This window comes from Neoarius graeffei, chromosome 25, assembly GCF_027579695.1.
Source record: "Neoarius graeffei isolate fNeoGra1 chromosome 25, fNeoGra1.pri, whole genome shotgun sequence".
In the NCBI taxonomy this organism is placed as follows: Eukaryota; Metazoa; Chordata; class Actinopteri; order Siluriformes; family Ariidae; genus Neoarius; species Neoarius graeffei.
Window position 1 is genome coordinate 37,329,051 of NC_083593.1, and position 23,896 is coordinate 37,352,946.

The 23,896-nt window shown below is 41.1% G+C and overlaps 1 protein-coding gene across 1 annotated transcript in view; it reads left to right on the plus strand.

Annotated features, from left to right (window-relative positions):
• The first annotated feature begins 701 nt into the window (after nucleotides 1-701).
• Nucleotides 702-23,896, plus strand: part of apbb1 (amyloid beta (A4) precursor protein-binding, family B, member 1 (Fe65)) — a 34,868-nt gene continuing 11,673 nt past the window's right edge. Inside the window, exons 1-11 of the mRNA XM_060909663.1 lie at nucleotides 702-819; nucleotides 11,416-12,245; nucleotides 12,509-12,714; nucleotides 14,366-14,419; nucleotides 16,456-16,532; nucleotides 16,671-16,731; nucleotides 17,532-17,678; nucleotides 17,767-17,894; nucleotides 19,908-20,022; nucleotides 20,449-20,533; nucleotides 22,710-22,790. Coding sequence (XP_060765646.1) covers nucleotides 11,435-12,245; nucleotides 12,509-12,714; nucleotides 14,366-14,419; nucleotides 16,456-16,532; nucleotides 16,671-16,731; nucleotides 17,532-17,678; nucleotides 17,767-17,894; nucleotides 19,908-20,022; nucleotides 20,449-20,533; nucleotides 22,710-22,790 — 1,765 coding nt within the window. The 5' untranslated portion in view covers nucleotides 702-819; nucleotides 11,416-11,434. The remainder of the gene's footprint in view (nucleotides 820-11,415; nucleotides 12,246-12,508; nucleotides 12,715-14,365; nucleotides 14,420-16,455; nucleotides 16,533-16,670; nucleotides 16,732-17,531; nucleotides 17,679-17,766; nucleotides 17,895-19,907; nucleotides 20,023-20,448; nucleotides 20,534-22,709; nucleotides 22,791-23,896) is intronic.

Sequence of the window (23,896 nt, forward strand, 5' to 3'; positions counted from 1 at the left end):
AATTTCGACTTTTTTCTCGAAACTTTTGACTTTTTTCCTCGAAATTTTTAACTTTAATCTCAAAAATTCTGAGTGTTTTTTTCTCAGAAGTTTCCAAATAAAATATAAAACCCTGGCCCTACAAATTTATGTACAGAAGCAGATAAACTCAGATCAACTGTGCAAGCAAAGTGCTTCTGTGTGTTTTTTTTTTTTTTTTTAGCAGTTATACAATTCACTCACATCCTCAGAAGCATTTCACATGCAGTTTAATGTACTTTATGTACAGCTTTTCAGCTCCACCATGTGGTAAAATGATTAGAAAGAATTAATGATGCAGAAATAAACAAGAGCAATAAAAGAAATGATCCACCCTAGTGAAGTGTTCTGTAGTACATCTTATTTTATCATGAGCTCGGATCATCACTGAGCGAAACCGTAGTAACTGCTATGTATATAAAAAGATATATATAAAGCATATATCTATAAAAATAAAACAGATTCTTTATCCGCCCCTCTGGTTCTCTGACACTGTGTTTACGTGGGATGCGTGACGTAGGAAATACCGACCAGTGTGTTAGCTAGCTGGCTAATTTTGGAGTCGACTCCAATTCTGATTCCAGGATGTTGGGAATCACGGGAGTCGATTCCTAGATGGAGCCGAGCCGATTGCGCTGTGTAGACGTCCCGTAACTGAAGAGTCGACTCCTTATGGAGTCGATTCTTCTGGAGTGATCGAATTTAGTGGAGCAGCTGTGATTGTAGAGGCGTGACGGTTTTTGTTTTTGCCGACTTAGTAATCGTAAATGGTGCATATTGATGAAGAATATTTTATAAAAGGTAAGAGGATAGTGTTTTGTGTTTATTAGATTAAAAAAAACCCGTAATTTATTGAGAGAGTTCGCTGGAAGGGTGTGTTTGTGTTATGCAGTCAAGATCATGGAGGATGAACTGGCTAGCGTTGGCTAGGCGGAGAATTATCTCGATGACAATTAGCCTGGTCGGTTATTTTATTTGAATTAATTTAACTAGTTTTACTGGAGATAATTCTGACATAATATTTCAACATTTTGAGCTTTTATTTAATGCTGTTATGAGCTCTTTCGAGCAGCTAGGCTAATGCGCAGCTAACGGGACGGCCCACGCTAGCTCGGTGCTTCGTGATACTGCAGATAAACACACAAAATGCTCCTGTGCTGGCGTTATAGCTGGATAAACGTGTAAAACTGCTCTATTTCTATATTATTCAAACTTCTGGTGAGATATAAGAGAAAATCCGACACGTTTAATGGACTATTTTGCTCTAAGGCCTTGTTATAAACCAGGTTTGCAGTCATTTAAATCCGTCATAATAATCTTTTATAAAGAACAGAGCCTTGTTCACCCTGAGATCCATAATTGTCAATTATATAAATATTTTACTCAGTAAATGTAAGCAGATTTACCAGTATCCCAGTAGCTTTTTACAGGTAGGCACACCTTTGACTACAGTACTACGGATCCTGTTTCTGCCACCTGAAAGTCACATACAGTCCTGCTCACTATTATTGGCAACCCTTCATTTTTTGCATAACCTGTTGAGAAATAAATGGAAATGTACCAAATTTATATGATCAGGATCTTTTAATTGGAGGTCCAAAGTAATTTAACAAAGAAAATTGTTTTTTCAACTTACATATTGAACTGAGGCAAGATTCACCATGGAACACGATGTTTGTGGTGAAAGTAGAAAGGAAGTTGGGTTTGGAACGAAGGTGAGCAGGAGCAAAACAGAATACATGTGCATCAGTGAGAATGGGGATGAGAGTGTAGTGAAGATGCAAGGAGTAGACGTAAAGAAAGTTGGTGAATTCAAGTACCTGGGGTCAACTGTGCAGGAAAATGGGGGCTGTGATAGTAAGGTGAGAAAGAGAGTGCAGGCAGGCTGGAGAAGGATTTCGGGAGTCATTTGTGATAGGAGAGTCCCAGCAAAAGTGAAAGGTAAGATGTATAAGACAGTAGTGAGACCAGCTGTGATGTATGGATTGGATTGGAGACCGTACCCTTAACGAAGAGGCAGAAGTCGGAGTTGAGGATGTTAAGGTTTGCGATGGGAGGTTGGACAGGATAAGGAACGAGCACGTCAGAGGGACAGCACATGTGGAGAGCTTGGGAATTAAGCTAAGAGAGATGAGACTGAGATGGTACGGGCACATCCTGAGAAGAGATGCAGAGCATGTTGGAAGGAGAATGTTGAGGATGGAGCTGCCAGGCAAGCGAAAATGAGGAAGGCCAAAGAGGAGATACATGGATGTGGTGAGGGAGGACATGAAACTGGCAGGTGTGGTAGAGAAGGATGTGGAAGACAGGGAGCAATGGAGATGAAAGATCCACTGTGGCGACCCCTAATCGGGAGCAGCCAAAAGAAGATATTGTAATTTCAAAGAAGAAACAGAAAAGACACCATGTGCAGCAATAATGGTCGCCTCACAGCATGAAGGTTCTGGGTTCGAGCCCAGCAGCTGGCAGGGGCCTTTCTGTGTGGAGTTTGCATGTTCTCCCCGTGTCTGCATGGGTTTCCTCCGGATGCTCTGGTTTCCCCCACAGTTCAAAGATATGCAGTTAGGTTAAGGCCAAAAAAAAAAAAAAAAAAGTGTGTTTCCGGTTACGGGGATTTCAAAACTAGGGTCGGTAAGCAGGCATTTTTTTTATTTTTTTTTCAAGATGGCTGCCATAACCTATATTTAGACAGGAATAATTTCACAAAATATAATGAATTTCTTTGCAGGTCACCTGAGTTACCACCTTCTGATGCAGCATGAGACACCTTTTAACATGATTTTTTCTGTAAATATAACAGCTCAATACACCATGAGAGAGAGAGAGAGAGAGCAGCCCCGCCCCTCTCTGCTCCCTGAGTGCAGCTCGTCGCCTTGGTAACGGTGCAGGGAAAAGACACAATATAACAAGCAAAGAGCGGTTTTTCTCTGAGTTCCCTCTCATCGAACAACGCTGATTTACACGGAAACGGAAGGAGATATTCACAAAATTCTTTCACATTGAGTGCTACAAGGCTCTCATGAACACATAAATGTCATTTTTTTGTCCCTAGTGTAAAAAATGTGGACACTAGAGCGAGTTAAAAACAAGTGACTTTTCTGATTTTGCAGTAAAAGCGCTGCCACGTTTATAATGGAGTCTATGGGAGAGCGCGGCTGTCCTCTCCTTACTTTCTGGCTTCTCATTCAAAAACTGTAAATCCTATCGCTCAGGTAGACACATTGTGTGAATCAAGACAAGTGTGGCTACTACTTTTGAGAAAATTGTGGCTGAACACACAGTTTAAATGAGAAAGTTAGAGCTTTTTTTTTATTCAAGCTCTCCACTCTAAACTCCTGAGCGCCACTGGTGTGTAACGCCATAGACACCCATTATAAAGCCTGAATTTCTCCAGATGTGCTCATGGTGTTTGATCTGTGACTGATCAAAAAGTATAGAGCCTAGCAAAAAAGTTGAATGCCAGATCCACACAGGAGAATTTTGTCTCTGTTTTAAAGTTTGAATCATGTCTCTAGGTGAAAGACAAAATAAGCGTTATCTCTGCTTCTGTTCCCTCCGACACACTACTGCCTCCGCCGAGTGCGCGCGCACACCGCATGTCGGGGCCGCGGATGAGTTACTCTCCCCTGATCAACGAAGTCTGCGGGGAATTTGTGGTTATTATCGGTACAAACAGCGCGAATCACAACTTAAATGAGTGCGGTTCAGTTTGACATTGTCAGTCCGTTAGATAAACATTTAATTTTATTAAAATCGAAAATTAATATTTAGAGCCTGTGGGCTACAAAAATAAGTCATTAAAGTAGCCGGCTGGACTTAATTGTGTAGCTGGCTGTATGGCCGGCAGCTGGTGCTTGTGGAAAGCCCTGATTTTCCCAGTGAGTGACAAAAACTTCCTGTTCACGCGTTTGGGTTATATGTAAAAGTCACGACTGGGAAAAAAACGTAAAAAAAAGTTTAGGGTCGGACGGTACGGATTAGGGTCGGTCGGGTAACCGGAAACACACACGTTTTATTTTTTTTGGCCTAACGTGGGGCGGCCTTGGGCTGAAGTGCCCTTGAGCAAGGCACCTAACCCCTGACTGCTCCCCGGGCATTGTAGCGTGGCTGCCCGCTGCTCTGGGTGTGCACGCGTGTGTGTTCACTGCTTCAGATGGGTTAAATGCAGAGGATGAATTTCACTGTGCTTGACGTGCGCATGTGACAAAGGTTTCTTCTTCTCTTCTTTGGCCTCTAAACGTTTCTTGTAGCCATCTATAAGCTTCTTGCACTTCTCAGCTGGTATTTTGTCCCACTCTTCCTTTGCAATTTGTTCAAGCTCTTGAATGTTTGCAGGGTTCTTTTCCCCAATGGCAGATTTCAGCTCACCCCAAAAATTTTCGATCGGATTGAGATCAGAACTCATTGCTGGCCATTTTAAAACATAGTCCATTATTTCCCTTTTCGATCATTCCTGCATGCTTTTGGATGTGTGCTTTGGGTCTTTGTCTTGCTGGAGGACCCATGATCTTCGACTCAAACCAAGTTTTCTTACACTGGGTAGGACATTTTGCTCTAAAATCTCTTGATAATTCTCTGATTTCATGATTCCTGTGATACGGTCAAGGCCTCCAGTACCAGATGCAGCAAAGCAGCCCCACAGCATTATGGATCCTCCACCATGCTTAACTGTTGGTAGGGTGTTCTTTTCCTTGTAGGCTTCATTGCGCCATCTGTAAACAAACTGTTGGTGTGCATTGCCAAAAAGCTCTATTTTTGTTTCATCTGTCCACAGAACGTTTTCCCAGAAGGATTGTGGTTTGTCCAGTACTCTTTGGCAAAGATCAGTCGTTCCTTTTTATGTCTTTTCCTCAGCATTGGTGTCTTCCTTGGCCTTCGCCCATAAAGCCCTGTTTGGTTTAGTGTGCGGCGTATGGTACTTGTTGAAATCATGACCCCAGACTGTTCCAGGTTGGCCTTCAGGTCTTTGGATGTTTGACGTGGTGTTTTTTTTTTTTTTTTTCCCCCCCACCATTCGCACCAACCTTCGAAGACTTCTCTCATCAATTTCTCTCTTCCCCCCACGTCCAGGGAGGTTCTTGACAGTTCCATGCTTGGCAAACTTCTTAATAACGTTACGCACTGTTGAAACAAGGATACCAAGGTCTTTAGAGATGGCCTTATACCCTTTGGAGGTCTTGTGTATGCTAATAATAGCTCTTCTGATATCCTCAGACAGCTCCTTTGTCTTCACCATTGTGACAACGGAACAGGGAATAACAGGTGGCTTTTTAAAACACAGAAGCCATCATTCATTGGCTAATTCATGTCACATGGGCACAGACAATTTATCACAGGTGATTCTCATTTGTGATTTACCACAGGTGAGTCGTAATGTGTTTCCATACTGATTTACAGCAAAGGGTGCCAATATCAGTGACACAGCAAGCTTTAAGTTTTTCTATTTTTTCCCCCTCATTGTTTGTTTTAAATTGTTTATCATTTGCTCTTTTGTATCAAACACGAGTTCTCTATAGATAGTTTTCACTGACGTCACGGCATCCCGGGGAACGCCCCCCAGCCGCCATCTTGGGGGGCAAACAAAACGGACCATCGCCACTACTGGCTACGTTATCTCGGACGAATTTATGAAGTTATATGGTCAGTTTTCTAAAATAAAGATCAATGTCGGCAAAATCAAGCAAACAGAAGTATATAGATACACATTTCACGACAACGGTATGCAGCCAAACTGGCCTTGATTGGGGGAATTGACCCCTACGAAGTGGACAAAGATGCATTTTCAAGTGACTATGCAGGGCTGCCAAAGCCTGCTCCAAAGCCTGAAACTGATTTCATCAAACTTTAAAGGCTGTCTGATATATACAACTTTATATATTCACAGCGCGCCTTTTGGCGGATGCTGCCTGAATCGTGCAGAACAAAAAAAACAGTTTAAATCGGGAAGCTGCGCACATTTGCGCAGTCCTGCACACCGCTTAGGCTGCACAAATGTGCGCAGCTTCCTGATTTAAACTGTTTTTTTTCTCATCCTTATACTTCCTGTTTCATGGACTGTAACGGATTTGCTTATTTAGTAATTTTAATACAGAATTTACTTTGAAATTATAATCAGACACTCCAACGCCCCCCCCCCAAAAAAAAAAAAAAAAAAAAGATTGGATCTGCGCGATTCAGGTGGCATCCGCCAAAAAGCACGTTGTTTGCATCCCAAACACAAATCAAATCATACAGAATAGACCTAAAATGTTTTTCAAAAATGACCCTTGCGTGAGTGAAGTGACAAGTTTCAAATAGAAACGTGACAAACGAGCGATATTAAGTGTACATTACAATGTAAACGTACACTCAGCGGTTCCAGTTAGGCATTCTCCAGAGATTGTTCACATGATGTTTTGATTTCCAAAAACAAACTTAAACACAATTGATTGTTTATTTAAATAACTTACCACTTATAAAATGATTGGAGCAGACTTTGCTGTGTTTGGAAGGCTGATAATCCTTGCGGTTGATTCTCGCAAGCCATAGATTTCTCCTTTGTATGCCGAGTTTGTTTGCTGCCTTAGTGTTCCCGTACAGTGGGAATTCCATAAAAGCTCCGCTTGACTTCATCATCTGACCTATTACGACAGCCGTGAATACAACAAGTGCGCACCATTGCTAGCTTTAAATAGTAATGTAACTATAAATGTAAATAATATATAAATGAATGTAACTCGCGCGCTACAATGTGTGCTCAGTGACCCGTACGGTAAGCTAGCCCTCCAAGATGGCCGCCACCAGGGAATCCCCGACTCTGTGACGTCATGTGAAAACTATCTATAGAAAAAAAGTTGTTTCACTTGATTCATTTTTTTTCAGGAAATATTCCACATTATGTACTTAAACTTTATGGGTGCCAATAATGGTGAGCAGGACTGTAGTATGTCAGTGATGATAGCAGATCATAATAATGACTTACTGTTTCATAAAAGAGAACCTTTTTTTCCCCAAAATTATGACTTAATATCTCATTATTATGAGAGAGAAAATCACAAGTCATTACACCATTTCAAATACAGAAATTAAAAAAAAAAAAAATACATACCCTATGGGTACATGTGGCTACTGCTTATAAATAAAAATTTTCTGATCCTATATCCATACAGTAAATATAGCGTATATATACGTTATCAATTATACTTGCTTCATCTCTTGCAAGCATCACCAAGCTATGAGCAGCATCGGGCTTGTCGTATTGATGATGATGATGATGATGGTTTATTTCAAACATGTAAACAAACAATGAATAAATATGCAGATAACAAGAACACGTAAAAAGCCACTAAATTAGAAAATAAACCTTAAATAATATAGGTAATAATATATCAAAACAAAAGAAAACAAGACAAAAATACAAACAAGGACGCACTAAGCAGTTTTGAGTTTACATGTCTGAAAAGGAGTGGGCTGAAGTAAAAACTTATTTAATCCCACCCCTCTACTTTAGTCAATATAAATTGATTATCAAGCTTCCTTATATATATATAATATATGCACGCACGCACATTAAGGTATTAGGCAGAGACCCGTCCACCCGTAAATTTGACGGGCAATTGCCGATTTCAACGGGCAAGTATACACACAGACGGATACTGAAACGGACGATAATGCCGAAAATTTTCGCACATGAATACTCCCACATGTCATCCGATAAATCCAGTTATGTTCCGCCCACACACGGACTGGCCATCGGGAGTAGCGGGAGTTTTCCCGGTGGGCTGGTGGTTCAGCGTGGGCCGGCGGAGAAAAAAAAAAAAAAAAAAAACAGTTGCGCGCTGGCCTTTAATATGATAAGCAATGTTAACAGTTTCTTTAACAGACTGTTAACATTGCTTATTACAGTTGCGCGCTGGCCTTTAATATGATAAGCAATGTTAACAGTTTGTTAAAGAAACTGTTAACATTGCTTATCATATTAAAGGCCAGCGCGCAACTGTTTTTTTTTTTTTCTCCGCTGGCCCACACTGAACCACCGGCCCACTGGGAAAACTCCCGCTACTCCCGATGGCCAGTCCGTGTGTGGTTCCGCCATCATTTACAAATCGTAAGAAACACAGTTTAATACGAAAAATACTGAAAACTTGAAATGAAAAATCAGAATATTTCATCGTTTCCGCCATTTTGGCCCGCACTGAATCTTGTAACACGCGGACTGAATAAATCGCGAATTCTGATTGGTCGAAAATTGCCAAACACCCTGCGTTGTAGTTTCCTCTTTCTTGGCGGGAGAACCGCATTTTTTTTTGCTGACTCACTCTTCTGGATCAAGATGAATCCCAACAAACGCCCCAAATTGAATGTGACAAAAACTGATTCGTTTTTCCACAAAAAGACAGAAAAGGTATGTGTGATACATTGATTAACAAGGGGGTTTCATTGGGGTATGGTAAAATAGAATACTGTTGGTTTTTTTTTTTATTAAATACTGTAACTAGATCAAAAGATTATATACAATTCATTGTTGTTTATTTTCTTTTCACTTTTGTTACCAAATCAGACACCATACATACATCTGATACATTCAGGAGTGAAACTGAAAAAAATACAAAGTAAAAATATGCAATATTTCTGATCAAAAATTACACGCCATTTCACCCTGAAAATGTCCTGGAATGCAGGAAATGAAGTCTACATTTCAAAAATTTTCTGGGGGGGCATGCCCCCAGACCCCCCTAGAGGGACTTCGCGCCTGCGGCGCTCGTCTTCGCACCTGCGGCGCTTATCAGGATTATATAAAATATTATTTTTGACTGGTAAATTTCTTTTTCTGCCTAATACCCTAACGCACATGCATACATACATACACTATATTACTCATTGCTTCAACTATTCAGATATCAATTCTCTGACTATATCATATAATTAATTATATATGTATATCCATATGTCTACACACAAGTTTACTACAAATACCACGCTCAAAATGGAGAACAAAATAAAAACAAAACAAATAGACAAAGACTCAAAAAAGAAAATTTACACAATAAACAGCCAGTTATGATTAATCCCCTTCATCCTTATACCTTGTGAAAATCAAATTTTTGTACATCTTTTTAAAACGCTTCATGTCTGGACATCCCTTGAGGTCCTCATTTAAACTGTTCCACCGCTTCACCCCACAAACAGAAATACAAAAACTTTTTTCTTGGTTGTGCGCACCCTATAATTTTTAAATTTAAATAAACCCCTTAAATTATAACTCCCATCTCTTTCAGTGAACAGTTTTTGAATATTATGTGGTAGTTGATTATTGTTTGCTTTGAATAAGATTTGTGCTGTTTGATAGTCCACCAGATCTGCAAATTTCAGTATTTCTGACTAAGAATAATGTATTTGTATGATCCCGATAACCAGCCTTGTGTATAATCCTTATTGCTCTTTTTTGGAGAATGAATAATGAATGTATTGTATTTTTGTAATTATTGCCCCATACCTCTGCACAGTAACTTAAATAAGGTGAAACCAGGGAACAGTAAAGAATCCGGAGTGAATTGTGATCTAGAAACTGTTTAACTTTGTTTAGTATTGCAATACTTCTTAATACTTTGGATTGTATGTTTTTTATATGTGGTTGGTATTTTGGATACCAATTTTGTTTACTGTGTTTTGTTCAAAATACACTGCTATGAACTATATTTTCAGAATAGTAAGAAAGCACTTGCTCATGAATTGTCTTAGGAGCATTATTTAGTATGAATAATAAAAAAAAAAAATGAAAGCGAGTAGCAGAAGTTTGATATCGGCTTCGCAGTATATCTGCCAAAACACTTAAACCTTTCATTTGACCTTTCAGAAGGACCAAACAAAAGCTGTGATAATCAAAAGGTAAATTATCTTAAAGGAGAACTGAAGGCAGTTTTTTTAATCATCAAAATTCTATTTATCTCATTTTATTAAATATAGGAATGCATTTTTGATAGCCATTTTGTCACTGCTATAGCAAGTTATGAGTGTTTGAAATATGCTCTGTAATATATCAGTCCATATGTCAAAGCGATGGCCGTAAACGAGATTCGTTGAGACCTGTGCGAGACATCGTAGGACGGAAGTAAAACGTACAGCGGAAATCAAAGTGACCAACATCTGCCAACGTTGTCAAAAGACGCGCGTCCTCTTTCGAATGCTTATGTAATCAAGTCAGAAGTTTTGTTTTGATAGCAATCAGGAAAGTTTGAAAAAAGTAGGCAGTAATCGTCATTTCAACTCGTTTTTGTGCAATATTTTGTTTGGAAAACAGTTTTCAAAATGGTGCCACTGACACTTCACGTTTCGAAGTCTCGCGCAAGTCTCGTGAAGATCGCGCGGATAAGCGACGCCTGCCGTGGAACAAACGAACTAAATTCAACATGGCTAAAAATCGAATAGGCTGTTAAGTATAATATTTAATTGCAATTAGTTGCCAATACGAGTCACGATATAAGGTTACTAAAACCGAAAACGTAATTGAATAACACGTTAATTAAGAAATAAAGCAAGTTTAAAAATGACTTCAGTTCTCGTTTAAAATAAATAGCACTTACCTGATATCGAATCAGTAGCCTTGGTGAACCACAAGATGAATTTCGTTTATCTTTTTATCTGCTGATTATCTTCCAATACTACAAAGTTATAACGAGGTTTCTCTTATTTCGTTTCTGGCTCTGATTGGTTCTGAAGTTTATCAAGAAGTAGAACAGAGAATTGAACTTGATCAGGATAAGTGCTGATTGGTTACGAAGTTTCGCTATTGTTACACTCATTCTTATAACACGATGACATAGTGGCTTTGCCACTCATTCTTGTGTACCTTTGATAACGCGAGATCAACTATTCATATTGCGAGATCACAATTCGCCATTCTGGTGATTGTAATGCTTATGCGCATGTAGATTTTTACAACACGATGACACGGTGGCTACTGCCTCGCTTCGCCTTTAAGAGGTAGTAGCCACAAAAATGAAATCAAGTTGAAGATCTGAAGCTGCATGCCATGGACCCTGGACTGTGAAAACCACTGTACTAAAATACCACTTAGGAAGCTGTCTCATAGGGAAGCAGCGATTTTATTCAGTGATATGATACCAGTATCAATGCTCTAATTACCTGGTACTGATCCAGTACTGACATATGGCTTAGTGATTGCTCTATTTTGAAGGCAACACTGCATATGTTGTTTCAGTTAAGGTGATTCAATATTTCTATTCACTGCAATAGAATTTCATAAAAGTTTAGAAAACATGGCTCAGAGAACCGTTGCACAATTTTTAGTTAAGGTACTTATCTCAATTATGATTCAGTTATGAGTTTTGTTTTTTTTTTCCTCTGAACATGGCAGTTTCTTAAATAGTTCAATGCTCTTCCACCAATCTTTTCCAGAGGTGTCTAGTTCTGTGCCATGTCTTTGGAGAGCACATCAGACCTGGTTAACGAGAACACGTGTGTAACCTCCTCACTGAGCCTTGATCTGCACTGCCCACACGGTGCTCTACTGGACACAGAGCTAGGCCTTAAAGGCAAAGCTAAAGGCTCATCCACTTCTTCTTCTTCCAAGAGCCGCCATATCTACGCCAGCACCACCTCGTCACAGCTCCTCACCGGCATCATGGGTGGCCGGGACGATGACGTGTCTCACCGTGAGGAAGAGAGGGCAAGGAATCAAGAAAACGAGCAAGGTCATTCCATCTCTGGGAGCAATGCCAAGTGGATGAAGGAAGGTCAGAACCAGCTGCGCAAAGTCGCAGAGCAGCAGCAGGACCTCAACAGAAATCCAGACCAGAATCTAAACCTGACGGAAAACGAGAACGAGAGTCCAGACGTGAACCCAAACCAGAACCGCACGCTCGAGGAGCAAGAGCATGATGTGGAGAACAATAAGAACCTGAAGGTCCTCTGCTCTGACATAGACATCAGGAATGCTGCCAATGAACCTCTACTGATCGATACCTCTGAGATTCCCAAGAGTAAGGAGCAAGAGGAAGAGGAGGAAGAGGACGATGAGGAAGAAAGCCTACCTGCCAGTGGTGGGGAGAAAGACACAGATTCCTCTGAAGCACAGAGCAGCAGCGAGTCAAGGAAAAGCGGTGAAGGAGGGAGCAAGAACAGATGTTTACTGTTCAGCAAGAATGGTGCTCCCAGTGACGAAGACTCCAGCTGTATGTCTCTGTCTCAGGGGAGTACGGCCACCAGCACTCCTGATGGAGATACAGGTAGCTCAGGCTTGATTCCAACTGGTTTAGTTTTTACTCTTTCAAACCTTTCTAGCTTGGACTTTTCCATGAGCATTGGTAATGATTTAAAATAAGCGTAGTCAAGTTTTAAGTGTTTCAGCACTTGTAATATATAGATTTACAGAATTTGTTTAAATTTTCTGGCCTAGAAATGAGCCCTAAAACGCAACCCCTCTATGTAACAATTCTTTTGTGCTTTCACCCTTTATTGCTGTCTCACCACCACTCGGTGTGAATATTAGAGTCTTACTGGGATCGCAGTGCATTTGAGACAGACACAGACCTGCCTGCCGGGTGGATGCGGGTGCGGGACACTTCTGGCACCTACTATTGGCACATTCCAACAGGCACCACGCAGTGGGAGCCACCATCTCCGATGGAAGAGGGTGCGGTGCCAGAGAGACCATCAAGCACCTCCCCTGCAATTACACCCTCTGAGGAACCACAGGTACAAGCAGTGATCCATTTAAATTGAACATTTTTATATTATACTTTAAAGGACATGGGACATGGATTTTTTTCTGGGTATAATTATGTATAAAGGACATAAGAAATGCCATCTAAATCCCTGCAGGGCGTCAAAAATGTGAAAATCATCACATTATTCAACTTTTTTATACATCAGCGTAAAACAATGATTCGTTAATTAGCTAAGCGGTCACGTGACCCGTGACGTCACAAAAACTTTTCAAGGAGCCAGCGCTTGGGTATCTAATGTAAACAGGTTACCGAAATGGACACCATCGACAGTGACATTCCCGATGTTTCACAAAGATGTGAAGTTAGACCCTATCAATTCGAACCGATAGCTGGAAATTCACATGAACATAGATCTTGTCTTTACTCTGACGGGTCAGATGATTCTGAGAGTGAGAGTTCATTCAATCCCCATGAAACTGAAAGCGGTCGGCTCGATAACACTTCCTGGTAAGTTAAAAACAATTCTGCTCAAAGGCTAATGATCTGTTGAAAGAAGTATTATTTTTGTATCATACATTGAAAGTTCATCATAGATCTAGCTAAAGTCCGTTGCAAGCTAGTTTTTTTTTTTTGCTGATGTTTTTCGAGATTGATTGAGATACAATGCTTCCAGAGTCCGAGATGAAAACATTCAAAATGGCGAAACGAGTCAGAATTATGATGATCAATAATTGATACACCCAAAATTATAATACTAATCCTTACCGCATGAGGCCCATGGTAAAACCACACTTCCAGGAGGGGCTGCCATCTGCCTCCCAAGCCGGCCGAGAGCGCTCCTCGTCGGGCACGGCCAGGCGGGCGAATGCCCTGGTCCGTCCGCCCTGTCTAAAAAATAATGGTACAACTCCGAGTGAAGGTATCAATGCGCTGTCGAAGCGCGCAGAAGGTGTTAGTACGCCTGTCATTATAGTGCGGACTTTCCATAGCATAGAAAATCGCCACGTTTCAATTTGTGTAACTGAACTTGTTTCATGTCACTGGTCATATAAACCTATGTAAACAGGAAAAACGTGGAAGAGTTTGGTCGCATCTAACTACAGCCCCAAAAAATACCATTGGCCATGCTGAGCCTAGCTACATTGCTAACAGGAGTGACAGCGCGTCTGACTGACTGGGAGGTCACAATACACTATGATGTTCAATGTACGTTAAACACTCTAAAAACGAAACAATTTTCTTGTCATCCAAGACACAGAAACTATTTTGTCGCATTCGTCATCATCACGATTCACACTTCTCCATATTCATCTACCCGCTTGTGCTGTACCCGAAAGTTTTCGTGACGTATGATCACGTGACAGCGGCTCTTCCGGTTGTAAAATATGCATATCGGAGCTCGAGCAGAAATGCCATATCATCATGAATATAACGATTTTGCTGAATTTAATAGATAATTTTGTATTTGTTGATGCAATTATTTCATATTTTTAATGGAAAGAAACTGATATAGCGTGCATTTATGTTTCATGTCCCATGTCCTTTAATAGACATCTTTTTTTAGCCAATTCTGCCACTAATACTGTACAGTTGGACAGCAGTGTTAATAGTTGAAAGGATGGCCTTTTCTCTGGTCTAATGTGTGTGTATCGAACTTAAAAACACACTTCTGTTTTTAGATTACATGGACTGGTGTACCTCGTCAGAATAGATTCAATGATGACTTGTGGAAGGTGGGTGTCGTGTTTCTTATTTCATTTCAGCTTGGTGTGGTGCAGGGCTGCAACGATTCACTAAGACTTGGATTCACGATTCAGACCCTTCGATTCGATTCTGCAACTAAACATAAAGGACGGACAAACCTCAGATTTTAAACTTTAACAAAATCTCATTGAAATTTGTGTGGAAAGATGAAACCTTTCCAAATGCTGACTAGGGAACAGGATATGTAAGTGTAAAATGCTTAAAATAAGTCTATTTTGGCAACTTGAATGGATGAATTCCTGATCACAGAGCAGTGAGGATCAGTTACTCTCACTCAGACACCTTCCTCTTCAAAGAGACTTATTTAATATTTATGCGTATTCATAACAGTTCAATCAGTACTGTCAGTACACGTAACAGTAGGAACTCAGCAACATGTAAAACTGTTTTTTGTAACTTTGGCTCTAAACTCTAACTGATAACAGGTAAAGTAAATCACATCAGTCAGTTTTAACGGTCCCCACGTACCTGGTTTTGCTACGTTCGTAACACAGTTTTCAATTCGGCGGCACTTACTTTGTTTACATCCTCGTTGTGTTGTCGCTTTAATTGATTTGCGAGGTTTGTAGTTGACCCTCCCTTATACTTCACATCAGCATAACATGTACAGCACGTTACAATGTACCGCGAGTTGGCCTAGTGGTTAGCGTGTCCGCCTCTTGATCGGGAGATCTTGGGTTCTACCCGCGGTCGGATTATACCAAAGACTGTCATAAAAATGGTACCTACTGCCGTCTGGCAAGGCATGCTGCAATACAGATGCGAGTGGGGAGTCAAACTCTCGTGGTTACCAGAGGACTAGCCCCCCACTGTAACTGTAATGCCTATGCAATAGGCGAGAGGCTGAGGGCTACGGAAACGGAGATTGGCGCCGCCCTACGTGCCACATGACGTGGGAAAGAGGACGTTACAATGTCCATGTCTTCTCGAAGCCCAAACTTTTGATTTAAGATGAGACGAAGGATCTTTAAGCTTGGCTTCCGCCATTTTGGTGCCCAGCAACGGCGCTGCCACGTAACGTGTCGGCTACTCTGATTGGACAAGAGCAAGGACCCAAACCAATCAGATTGCACGTTTTATTTAGAAGCAAAGCTGTGCTCTATTCTGGCCGATCGCATTCTCGCATCGATTTAACAGTGTAAGTAGCCTGGCTAACGCGACTTCAAAGCTCTCCGAGCTATTGGTCTGGCCAAGATATTAAGCCCAACCGTTTCCCAGAGCCCGTGGTTGACCCGCCTCCCTGAAATGCCTCAGTTTGCTACTGGTCGAAGCTAGAAAAGGCTGTGACGAAGCTTAAACCAATCACATCACTCTTTCCTCTGACGTATGCGACGCGACGGGGCTAACTGGTAGATTAAACTCTTACCGAAGCCGGTCGGGAGCAAGGCGAAAACGTCCTTCCTTTCAGTAAATACCTCCAGGGCTGCTCTTTGCTCCGTTTTCAGTGAGAACTTCCCGTTGAATGCTTTCAATACAGCATCTATGCGTAATAGATGCGGAAGCGTGAATGAAGCGCTTCCGGCATAGATTCTGTAAACAATCTATGGCTTCCGGTCGCAGTTCTACTACGTCAGTGCCTTGAACACGCCTCTACCCAGGGCCGTTGGAGATGCTCAAAGTTGATTGGTTCCCGATTTTTCGGGAGCTTGGAAGAGCTGTAGATAGCTTGCCTGGCCAGATTAAGCTCGCAACAGGCCCTCGTGTTGCGTCACGCTTAGGATGGGCGGGCCCAGGCTACAGTGCAAGTGTAATGGTCACGTGGTAAAATTGCGTTTATAAATCAGTACAAATTGAAATAAAAAAATGTCGCCGAATCGAACCAAAAATACAGCTACATGGATCGATAATCGGCACGGCAGGCATGAACTCGATTTTCGATGCACCGTGGTGAATCGTTGCAGCCCTAGTGTGGTGTCCTGTCTGTTTATGTATTGCATATTTATACAATGGTTAAAAGTAAACCTTGAAGCCTGAGACGTTTTCCTGCTGTTTTATTATGTTGAAGGAGGAGGATGTAACTTCTGATCAGAGTCTAAAGGAATTTGAAGGGGCTACTCTACGCTACGCTTCCATCAATCTCGGGTATAACTCGTCTTTTTTTAAAGCATTCGGAGATATAGTATAAGGGATTGCACGATATCTATCTGTGCTATGTAAAATTGCAGTATATTCTCACTCTTAAAACATTTTCATTCAAATGTATTTTCTGTTTATTCCCAGCTGCGCTCAGTCAGAGGGAGAAGAGAAACCAAGTTCATACAGCACTGATGGAGAGGCTAAGGTATGGAATGTAGTGTTTATCAACACTACTCTGCTATTTGTATGTTGGAATAGTTGCTTTTAAAGTTTCAAAAGCTTCAGAGTTACTTCCTTAAAAGGTAGTTGATTAAATAAAATAAAGTTGCGAGCTTGGTATGATGTGATCAGACAGTTAAGTCCATGCAAACAGCTTGTCCGTTATTATGAACATCTTATTTTATTTCCAGCTTATTGATACCCCTTTTCCACCAAATCAGTTCCAGGGCTGGTTCGGGGCCAGTGCTGGTGCTGGTTCACAACTCGTTCAACTTGCGAGCCAGCTGAGAACCAGTTTGCTTTTCCATAGCTCGCGGTGCTAAGGGGAGTCACGTCAGTTACGTCGCTGTATACGTCAGTTACGTCGCTACGTTTGCATAAACCTTGGCGCGAATATCGAAGCAAAAACAACACGGAAGCAGCAGCAGCAGCAACAACAATAATAATAATGGATGACTTCGCGTTTGTACAGCTGCTGCTTCTCGTCGCTTAAAAATGGCGACCTTTCGCGATCTTGCTATTGTTGTTGTTGGTCTTAACAACTCCGCCCCCCGCTGACGTAAGCGGTTCTTTCCTCTGGCCCAGCAGAGAGTTGGTGCTAGCCTGGAACCGGTTTTTCTGGCCCCAGAGCCAGTTCTTTGTCAGTGGAAACAGAAAACCCGGTTCCAAACTAAGCACTGGCCCCGAACCAGCCCTGGAACTGCTTTGGTGGAAAAGGGGCATTTGTCGTGTCATGCAGTGCTACCACAATTCATAATCTCTTCTTTGGTATGTGTCTTTCTCTAGTGTTTTGCTGTGCGGTCTCTGGGCTGGGTGGAGATATCTGAGGAAGAGATGGCACCTGGCAAGAGCAGCATTGCCGTAAATAACTGCATCAGACAGCTCTCTTACCACAAACACAACCTGCACGACACAGCTGGCATCTGGGGAGAGGTGTGTGTAATAGTGCCTGTCTGATGTAAAGAGGAAAACCAGAGTTAAATGAATGAAAGCTGCTGATTATTGCCACTGTGTTCTCCAGGGTAAGGACATGCTCCTGGTGCTAGAGAATGAGATGCTAAATCTGATTGATCCTCTGGGACAAACCCTTCTCCACTCGCAGCCTATAGTCAGCATCCGTGTGTGGGGCGTCGGCAGGGACAACGGCAGGTTAGTACAATAACCAAGACAAGCAAGAGTGAAGGTGTGACCAAAACACACACCTTTATATCCAAATACTTATGGAATGCCTTCAAGGTCATTGCAGGTCCTTAAAACCCAAATCAGGAATTCTTCCAGGAGCTCCTTGACTTTTTAAGCGAAGTGAAAAGTGTACATATTTACTTCTATACTCAATTTGTCGCATTACAGCTAGCTTAAATCCAACTTGTACAAGTATTTTCCGTGCAGCTTTTTTTAAACGGCAAAAAATAGCTGATATTCTGGCATAGTGATGCTACTTTTTACTTGTGACTTCACTTTTCTTAGTCATCAGTACGCAGCCTATTCATCTGTTCTATGTATGAGCCTTTACTATAACTTATTTTAAGTGCAGTTCATCTATTATTTATTTTTAATGGGAGTTGGGCTGTTGAGCAACTTCAGAAAAGGCTACTAAATAATTATGACCTGAAGATCTCAGCATGTCCATGTTCGCAGAGATGCTAATTTGACCACAGATTGTTAAACACCCCGTTCAGTTCTCTTCAAAGGAGCAGTAATTCTTCAGCACGGCATATCGTTATGAAAACACTGAAAACCCTGCCTCTTCCCTACAACTGTCTGCTTTCTGTGTTGCCTGTGTGTGGGGTTTCTGGTCAGACATTAAGCTAATGCGAAAAAAAAATATCAAGAGAAATCTTAAATAAAGAGCGTGATCTATTTCATGGCAAAATTGTTAATTTCTGAATTTTCTAATGCATCTACAATATTCTATGAAATATTAAACAGCACATTTAATCCGTTCTTAAGAATGACTCATGTGGGTATTCTGAGTTTTTCAGGCCTTCCATTCTCTGCACAGTGCTTTTTCTCCAGTTTGGCTTACATTGCTCTTGTTTTAACAATGGTGCTGCATAAATGATGCATGTTTTGCGAGACACAATGCTTGACAACATGCATGATTCATTTGATTTTAGTTTAAGACCCCGTCCACACGTAGCCGGGTATCTGCTAAATCGAAGATATTTTTCTACGTTTTGGCCTGTCATCCACATGAAAACAACACATCAAAAACGAATATTTAAAAAAAACTCCGGGCAAAGTGAAGATTTTTGAAAACTTCGTGTATGCCTTTTCGTGTAGACAGAGATAACCGGAGTTTTGCGTTTTAGAACGTCACAATCTGCGCCAAAAAAATGACAACAAATCTGCCCTGACGTCAAACGTGCGACCTTTGTTTACTGCAGAAGCCAGATTAAGCATGGACAAAGAGTAATGGATCGGAGTAGTGCCTTGAAAGCGTTAATTATTGTGCAGGTGCTATTCTGTTGTGATTAGGGGGTAGGATTTGGGGAAATAATGCCATCTACAGGTTTGGAATGCTTATGAATGTGATTGAAAACGCAGATGTTCGGTTATGTGTGGAAGGGATTTTTTTCGAAGACGAGGTGGTGTGGATAAAACATTTTTATAAACGGGGGGGGAGAATGTTCGGTTTTAAAAATACCCGGCTACGTGTGTACATGGCCTAAGTTGACTTGTTAGACTAAGTTAGACTTCTGTTGTGCTCCCTCATTTGTTTGCTGTTCAAACTTGTTTCGGTTTCTCTCTATGCTGCTGCGTTCTGGGACTCAGGGAGAGGTAGTGTATTGCTATTATTGTGCCTTATTTTCCATATTTGTGGTCATCATGGCGATATGCTGCCACAGCCGAGATTCACCTCACAGCCTCATTTTCATGACTCGCTCACTGCTGTGTGGAATTTACATTCACAGTGTAAAGTGTTGTTGATTTTTTTAAATATTTATTTTATACATTTCTGTCTGTAGTTTGATCTAGTGTGCAGTATATTACACTGATTTTGTGATTCTTAGAAACAGTAATAGTATGGCATTGTAGTGCCCTTCATTTCATCCTTCATCATTTTAGTCTTAAAGTCATCCATCTTCCTTAATCCTGACAACCCAAATATGTGTGTATTTTTGTGCATGTGTTCACTCAGTCATGACTCTTTCACCACAGGGACTTTGCCTACGTGGCTCGAGACAAGCTAACCCATGTTCTGAAGTGTCACGTGTTCCGGTGCGACACTCCTGCCAAGAACATTGCCACCAGCATGCATGACATCTGTTCTAAGGTTAGCATTTCTCTGTTAAGGAATTAGCACTGACCGTGTTTTGTACTGAATTTCGTGAATCCAAAAACTTGACTGATCTGTGTTCTTAAACAGTAAAATGGTGACCATATGTACTATGGCCAATCCTTTTTCTGTTGTCATTGCAGTTTGTATTATTATTATTATTATTATTATTATTATTATAAATATTATAAACCATGAGCCAGTAATAAGGCCAAATAGGATGTGGTGTCCCCCCCCCCCCCCCCCCCCTTTTCTTTCTTTTATTTATTTATTAATTTTTTGGTGAATTTAGTTTTCTATACGTGAAAAATTAGGAAGTCACATCTATGAAATTTTAGTTCGCAAAGCAACTTGGGGAACAGGGAACTGCTTACTTGTGGTAAAATCATAAAAGGTTGTGTCTGTGCTTTGTGCATGTTGCAGATTATGGCCCAGAGGAAGTCTTCAAAATCAAGTCTGAACAGACTGAACATTGATCCCTCCAAACTAGTGGACATTCCGGTTCAGGGTATGTAACATCACTTGAAAATTATGAAGAATATTCTGTACAATATAGGACTTGCATGTACTGGCAATTTTAATAGGAACACCTGTTTATTCATGCAATTATAGAATCAGCCAATTGTGTAACAGCAGCACAGTGCATAAAATCATGCAGATACAGGTCAAGAGTTTCAATTAATAGTAGGCATGTAACGATAAATTATGGTACAAATTTATGACTATTCGAATCAATGACATGAAAAATGAATCGCGATTATCAGGCTGCATAATTGTAGTTAACAGTTGGCAGTAATTTTGCGTTGTTTACACAGCAGGGGACACAATAACGTACAATAGCAGGAATCCAAGTGACTTCAGCCTAGGCAGATGTAATACAGATCTAATGCCCCAAAAACCTACAAAAAACAGGTCTAAAATGAGAAAGATGCTATGCTACAGCATCTGGGGAGCAGTTGGGGGTTAGGTGCCTTGCTCAAGGGCACTTCAGCCTATGGCTGCCCCATGTTAACCTAACTTTGGACTGCGGGGGAAACTGGAGCACCCGGAGGAAACCCACACAGACTCGGGGAGAACATGCAAACTCCACACAGAAAGGCCCTCGTCAGCCACTGGGCTTGAACCCAGAATCATCTTACCGTTACCCTTTTCCACCAAATCAGTTCCAGGGCTGGTTCGGGGCCAGTGCTGGTTCACAACTCGTTCAACTTGCGAGCCAGCTGAGAACCAGTTTGCTTTTCCATAGCTCGCGGTGCTAAGGGAAGCCACGTCATTACGTCACTGTATACGTCAGTTACGTCACTACGTTTGCATAAACCTTGGCACGAATATCGAAGCAAAAACAACGCGGAAGAAGCAGCAACAACAACAATAATAATGGATGACTTCGCGTTTGTACAGCTGCTGCTTCTCATCGCTTAAAAATGGCGATCTTTCGCGGTCTTGTTATTGTTGTTGGTCTTAACAACTCCGCCCCCCCGCCGGCTGACGTAAGTGGTTCTTTCCTCTGGCCCAGCAGAGAGTTGGTGCTAGCCTGGAACCGGTTTTTCTGGCCCCAGAGCCAGTTCTTTGTCAGTGGAAACAGAAAACCCGGTTCCAAATTAAGCACTGGCCCCGAACCAGCCCTGGAACTGCTTTGGTGGAAAAGGGGCATGTGAGGCAACAGTGCTAACAAGTACACCACCGTGTTGCCTGCCAAAAGCTAAAGAAAAAGAGGGGAAAAAAATCAAAGTATTAGATTATATTAGGGTTCATAAAAATTTATTAGGAAAAGGGCAATTTATGAACATCTAAATTTTAATAAAAGGAATATTTTAGTTAATAGACTATTATATTTTACTCCAACCTTTACAAATGTGTGTAAATAATTATTGTTGGTTATTAAGAAAATTAAACGTTTTTATTTTATTTATTTTTTTAATAAACAAAAATCTTTAAATTGATGGAAAATAAATGTTGAATTTTTTTTTTTGCAATAACACCCCCCCCCCCCCCCCCAAAAAAAAAAAAAAAAAAAAAAAAATTGTATGAAAATTGAATTGTGGATTGGGTGAATCATTGGTTGTTGCCCAATGAGTTGTAACTGGACAGTTGACTTGAACTGACAATTAAGTTTTTTTCCAATATTCTACTGCCCAGTTTAGGTGAGCCTGTGACCTCCTGTAGCCTCCAATTCCTGTTCTTGGCTGCTAGGAGTGAAACCCGATATGTTCATCTGCCTCAAGCTTTGATGTGTTGTGCAATCAGAGATGCTTTTCTGCTCGCCACAATTGTAAAGAATGATTTGTTGAGTTACCGTAGTCTTCCTTTCAGCTCAAAACAGTCTGGCCATTCTCTTGTGACCACAGAACTGGGTGCTTTTTGTTCTTCACACCCATTCAGTGTAAACTCTAAAGACTGTTGTGTGTGAAAATTCCAGATCATCAGCAGTTTCTGAAAGATTCAGACCAGCCATTTTTCCTCATTCTGATAAGTGATGTGAACATTAACTGAAGCTCTTGATCTATATCTGCATGATTTTACACGTTGCCGTGCTGCAGCATGATTGCTGATTTGGATAATATATGAATGGGCTGGTGTACAGGTATTCCTGTTAAAGTGGCCGGTGAGTGTATTGTTGTATAGGAGGGTTCTTCCTGTATGGTTGAAACAGGTCTCATGAATCCTACATTTTTAACTTGTAGAGTTCCCAGCACCAAAGAATGAGCTGGTCCAGCGTTTCCAGGTGCGCTACCTTGGTAATGTACCAGTGGCAAAACCAGTAGGTAAGGAATACTTTTTCTCTTTTGGAGGCTTCAATGTTGTCAGTCTGAAAGCTGCTTTTGTCAGGGTCAAGTGTTAACACTGGCGTTTTTTGTTTTGTTTTTTGCTCAGGAATGCAGATTTAGGAAAATGATTTAGGGAGAGAGAGGTATTTCCTGACACAACCACAGAGTAGCCTCGAAGCTTTACTAAAACAGACTAAACCTCAAGTGTCAAACTTGGGTCCTGGAAGGCCACCTCCCAACATAGTTTGTTTTCCCTCTTTTAAGACACCAAATTCAGACTGTGCTGTGATGTGGCTCTGAGAGGGCTTTAGAAATGTTGTGCACAAAATGAAGCTCAAATTTAAATGCCTTTTTTTTTTGTCAGCTAGATTTCACTCTGTCTCGTGGTTAAGTGGAAGTGTTACCTTACAGTGGAGATTCATGTAAATTGATCTTCCAAGGTTCCATGTGGACAGTGTTGTGTTGTCTGTCATATAATGTCATTAAATAAAACACTGCATTCGGTCTACATGCAACAGATTTTATACACAAATTTGTTTAAGTTAACATGTGCGTTGAGAATAATAAAGGGGCTAATGCATATGAGATGGTGTATGCATGTTTTTTATATGCATACAGAGATGCCTACTAGTACGGATTGGCCGTATTTTGTACGGAAAAGTTACGTAAATACGATGTTATGGCAAAGTGTTATTCTGTACGGAATTATTATAAAGTCTTAAAAAATTCCAGTGAGTTGTTTTTAAATGTCCAAGCGACTTTTTCAATCCATGCGCGATTCACGGCTAGGCTATTTATTTTTACGACAAGCACACATGCTGTGTGTGACGTGCATATTCCGCACATTTGTTCGCGCTATTTTCGATACGGTAGAATGGCTGTGCATTACACCCAGTCAAAAGGGCAATGGATACGCGCACTGCAAACTGTGTAGAACTGACATTAACATCACTCATGGTGGTCGCGATGACTGCACGCGGCATGTCAACTCCAAAAAACATATGGAGTATGCTGAAATGGCGAGTCAGGCGGAAAGTAAATCTGGGGGTATCCAGCAGTTTTTTACGAAATCTGTGGATGAAAAGAGACGGAACGTGACACGT